The sequence below is a fragment of the Apteryx rowi genome, unplaced genomic scaffold (assembly GCF_003343035.1).
Source record: "Apteryx rowi isolate R43461 unplaced genomic scaffold, aptRow1 scaffold_59, whole genome shotgun sequence".
Lineage (NCBI taxonomy): Eukaryota > Metazoa > Chordata > Aves > Apterygiformes > Apterygidae > Apteryx > Apteryx rowi.
This window is the reverse complement of record NW_020450860.1, coordinates 1,118,977-1,123,504: the sequence shown is the minus strand read 5'-3', so window position 1 is coordinate 1,123,504 and position 4,528 is coordinate 1,118,977. Positions and strand designations below refer to the sequence as shown.

Sequence of the window (4,528 nt, the reverse complement as noted above, 5' to 3'; positions counted from 1 at the left end):
GGGACCGGGGCTGCCTGGCCCCGGCGTTGCGCCGCGTGGTGTTCCCGACCCCGCGGCGAAGGGTTGCGGCGCTCGCGGCGGTGCCGTTCGCTCTTGCGGGGGGTGTGATGCTTCGCTGTGTTTCTGTCTTGTAGATCGTTCTTACATGAGACTAACAGAAAAGGAAGATGAAACGTTGCCGATAGATGTAAGTTTAAGGTTTTTACCGTGTTCGAAAGGTGTCGTGCTGTTTGGGTAGTTTAGTCTCGCTCAGTTGCTCTTTAATGTGATAGGCAAGAGTAAAGTGGTTCTTAAATTGCGCTTTCTTTCGAGTCCAGAAGAACCTCGCTTTCTTATCCCCACTTCCTGCAGTATGTTAGATCTGGCAGAGGGAACAAACCCAGGTCAGACTTCCCACTGCTTCTTTGCAGCTATGCTGAAGCGCCAGAAACTCCCCCAATGCAGCTTAAGCCCCGGAGAGGCTTTGCATTCATGTCCTGCTTTGCAGCGTAAACATCCTCCTCCCTCTGGCTTTTGTTGGCTGACATCTGTTTATCCAGGGTGGCTGTGTGCCTGTTTGATCCCAGCACAGTCTGCTTCAGGAGTTGTTGTTGCCATGTTTTTTTTTTTTTTTAATTTCACTTTAATTATTATCTGTTCCATTTCTGCCTAATCAAAAAGTTAAGAAGATGAAATACCCACCACTACCAGGCAGTGTTCAGGCAGAGTAGCAGCTGTCACCTCTGTAGAGTGTGTGTTGGCAGCTAACGCGTTTCTCAGAAAGAGCATTAGATCCTTAAGTGCACAGGAACAAAGTGTTTTCTTCTAAGGAAGACAAGGTCTTGCTGAGGAGCTGCGTGAATCAATTTAATTCATGCAATGCAGACTGGATGTCAGGCATCTTAAGCTCCTTTCAGCTCTGCAACTGTTTTGCTATGCTACCCTAGGTGAGTTATTTAATCTTTGTGTGCCTCAGTTTCCCTACTGTTGAATCGCCCACCTTTGTAAAGCACTTGCCATCACTGGATGAAAAGTGCAAAAGACTGTTTAGAAGAGGAGATGTTTTTGTAAACACTAAAAGCACTTAGTAACGTATATGTCGCATTGTATTTCCCTCTTGTTACAGATAGTTCTTCAAACTCTGTTAGCCTTTGCAGTTACCTGCTATGGGATAGTACATATCGCAGGAGAATTTAAAGACATGGATGCCACTTCAGAACTAAAAAATAAGTATGTTTTATTTCATCTCCTCGTAAGTACGTGTGTCTGCATCTCTCTATATAAACTGAGCACATCTGTGAAGTAGCAGCATTGCGCTTGCTCTCTCTTTAGCTCAGTTCTTCTTAAATGCATGTTGTAGATGTAACACAGAGAAGAACAGTCACATCTAAGAAGCCAGAAGTGTGTGGAATTTCAGACAGTTAGATAACAGGAACAAATGAAATAAGCTTCTTGCTTTTCCTTGTCCGAAGTCCTGCCTTGCAGAGTTGGTAGAGGAATGAAATGACTGCATAGACAGTAAGAGACAGTGTTACTGTATTTCGTACCATTTACCTAAAAGCTTGAACTTCAGGCATGGAAAAGGATGGCAAGCTGATGGTAAACAGTGTCGAGGTATTAACACAAGTGACAGCTGAAGTAAGGCTGGCACTTTAGGTACATTTGCAGGTAGTAATCCACAGACCTGCCTCTAAGCTCCAGGAAGGACAGTGAAGTTAGTTTGTGGTGTGAGCAATGTCCATGTATTGAGCAGTCAGTGTTTTTCTGGCTCTTTGGCTTTGTATTTCTCAACTGCACTGCATTTTGGTTCAAGTAACTTGTAAAGTGCACATACTTTCCCTAAACTTTGTATTTCTCTGTCTCTAAAAGTTGATGTATCCTAGACTGACTCTTCTAAAACCACCATTCTAAAGCAGTATTAACTTTGACTTTTTATATTTATTTGAAGGACATTTGACACATTAAGGAACCATCCATCATTTTATGTATTTAATCATCGTGGTAGAGTATTGTTCCAGTCCCCAGACACAGTGAATTCTTCTTCAAACCAAGATGCTTTGTCATCCAGCTCGTCACTGAAATTTCGAAAACTTGAACCTCTGCGCCGTTAAGACTTTTACAGATTATAATAATAATCCAGGACACTGAGATGTAATATTCAAGTTGGGGATGTAAACACTTTTTTTAATTTCTGGAGCAGTATTTATATTGATCTTCCAGACTTTATAAAGTATATATATATATATATATATATATATATAAAAACTAAGGACCTTCTTTGTACACTGTTAACAAAAATGACTGAATTGTGAATTGGCAATGCAATGTAAATTATTCTACACTTATGCTGTGAAACACATCTTCAAATTTTCATATATTAAAAAAGTTGCAGCTGACTTCAGTTAAAACAAAAAGCAAGCTAGTTTTTACCGCATTTAATATTCTTTGTCAAGAAGGAATGTTTGAGTGCTATTTATTTTCTCAGTTTGCTTGCACTACAGTTTATGGAACTTCTTCAGAAATACTGTGTGCACTGCATCATTTAACAGCAGAAAAAGGGCAGCATCTCCTGTTCCTAGAATGCCTAGGAGACCTGCATGGTGTAGGCATGGGAAGTCAAAAAGGTTGCTTTCGGTTTTATTTTTTTACAGTGCTGAAGAATAGTTGTGTGAGTTTTTACTTTTTTTTTTTTTCTCCCCAGTTTTCTTTACCATGTTATTTCCTTGTGGCCCTCTGTTTAAATGTAAACTGTCCTGTGTTGCCCCAAGTTGCCTGGGATGTGGCTGTACATTTGGTGTCTGTGTGGGGGAAGGCAGCTCACTTCTGATCACATAAATAATCTACGATGCTCAGCTTGTTTACCCACTGTATTTATGTTCTCTTGGGTTGTGTATATGGGAATGTTCATCAGACGGCTGAATGGTGTTTTAGTACCTCAGAATGGCACCAGATACCAGTTCCTGAGTTATCTTCTGTGAGAAGTGTTTAAGTATCAATAAGAAATATCCATTCTATAAATGTTCCAATGGTAGGTCCAGCAGCTGTATCTGTTTACTGGCGTTAGCACAGTACAGGTAATCAACTGGTCGTGGTACAACTACCCCTTTTTCTGCCAACAGAGCCTATAAAATTGATTTCTTTTTCCAGTTGAGCCCTTAGTTGATTTAAGATGACTGTCTTGATTATATGTACTAGGACAGATGTTATGGTCCCTAACTCTTACTGACTTCTAAATTCTGATCTCCCCTTAGGTGGAGAGAGGGTGAAACAATGCTAATTTTTTTTTTCTTGGTCTGGCATTTCAGTCCAGCAATGGAATACCCTTCTCTCACTTACCTGACATAGCCAAGAGAGGGTAGTTTGAGATACCGATGGGGCCAAGTAGAAGTTTGCATAGTCTGAGGATGTCGCTCTGCCTCTGTGCAAAGTCACCCTTTTGTCCTAGCATCTGTTTTTTAAATTGTTTAGAACTTTCAAAGGCGAAAAGCTTAGCAAAGATACTGTGTAAACTGAAGCCTCTTTTTCTAGCTCTGCCCATCCTATGGAGTGGGTCCCCCAGTGCTAGGGCAATATCCATAGCTGCTGCTCTACAATCACCCTTAAGCATCTGGGTTTGGTTAGAAAGGGTTACTCTGCCAGCTGAAAGCGTTTGAGCTGCTGCATTACTTCCTAGAGTGTTCTGGCTCCCCTGTAGCTGGTGTCACAAATCAGCTCTCATGATAGCTGCTGTCACCAAAAGTCTCTAAAATAGTAAGCATCAGGTCAGCTCTCTGTTGCAGGCAGAGCTCTTTCCTTGGCGGAGAGGGCTGCCGTGGCGGCAGGCACTGCGTGGAGGAAATGGCTGAATGCAGGCCAGGTGGCCTTGCTAGTCACAGAGGAAAAGCAGCGGACGGAATTAGTGGAGGGAGAGAAGCGAGGCAGAACGTCAGTAACCGCTGTACAGACTGATATCACAACTGTGGTTGGCGGTGAGCCGCTGGTAGAGGGTCTCTTAGAGCAGGGCTGCTCACCCTTCGTGTCTAAGAAGCCCCGTCTGCGCTACTGTAAGGCTACGTGGACCTGCCCAAGGCAAAGGTGCTGCTCCATGACGGTTGAAGTCATTCTTGGAGAAAAACTGTTTCTCAGACCGAGTCAAGCTAGCAGCACCCTGTTGGCTGTACCAGGTCGCTTCTCTCGTGACAAGCAGCCTTACTCCTCAGCAKCAACGGTTATCTCACATAACAAAGCTGTACAAATTATTTTTTCTTATTGATCTTGCAATGTCCAATAAAAATTGATATCCTTAAAGCATTTGGGAGTGGTTGTCTTTATTTCTGACCATCCTAGAGCCTGCCACAGCAACTCCCTGATGACTGTGTGTTTAAAAACGACTGCCTAGTATTGACAAAAGTGGTGGATCTTGTCTTAATTATGGCACGTGTGAAAGTTTGTGCTTGGCCTGGCATTCATTAGCATGAGGTAAGATCAGTAAAGGGAATCAAAGCAACATGCTCTAAGTAGCTAAATAAAACATGTAAGAAGAAAAAGTTATTGACCTTTGAGATTCCTA

At 42.4% G+C, this 4,528-nt stretch overlaps 1 protein-coding gene across 1 annotated transcript; it reads left to right on the top strand.

Moving 5' to 3' along the window:
- Positions 1-85: 85 nt before the first annotated feature.
- Positions 86-2,831, top strand: MMGT1 (membrane magnesium transporter 1). The gene is made up of 3 exons (XM_026082731.1): positions 86-187; positions 1,106-1,209; positions 1,928-2,831. Exons 1-3 carry the CDS (start codon positions 146-148, stop codon positions 2,088-2,090), a joined length of 309 nt encoding a protein of 102 aa, XP_025938516.1. The 5' UTR covers positions 86-145; the 3' UTR covers positions 2,091-2,831.
- The last annotated feature ends 1,697 nt before the right edge of the window (positions 2,832-4,528 follow it).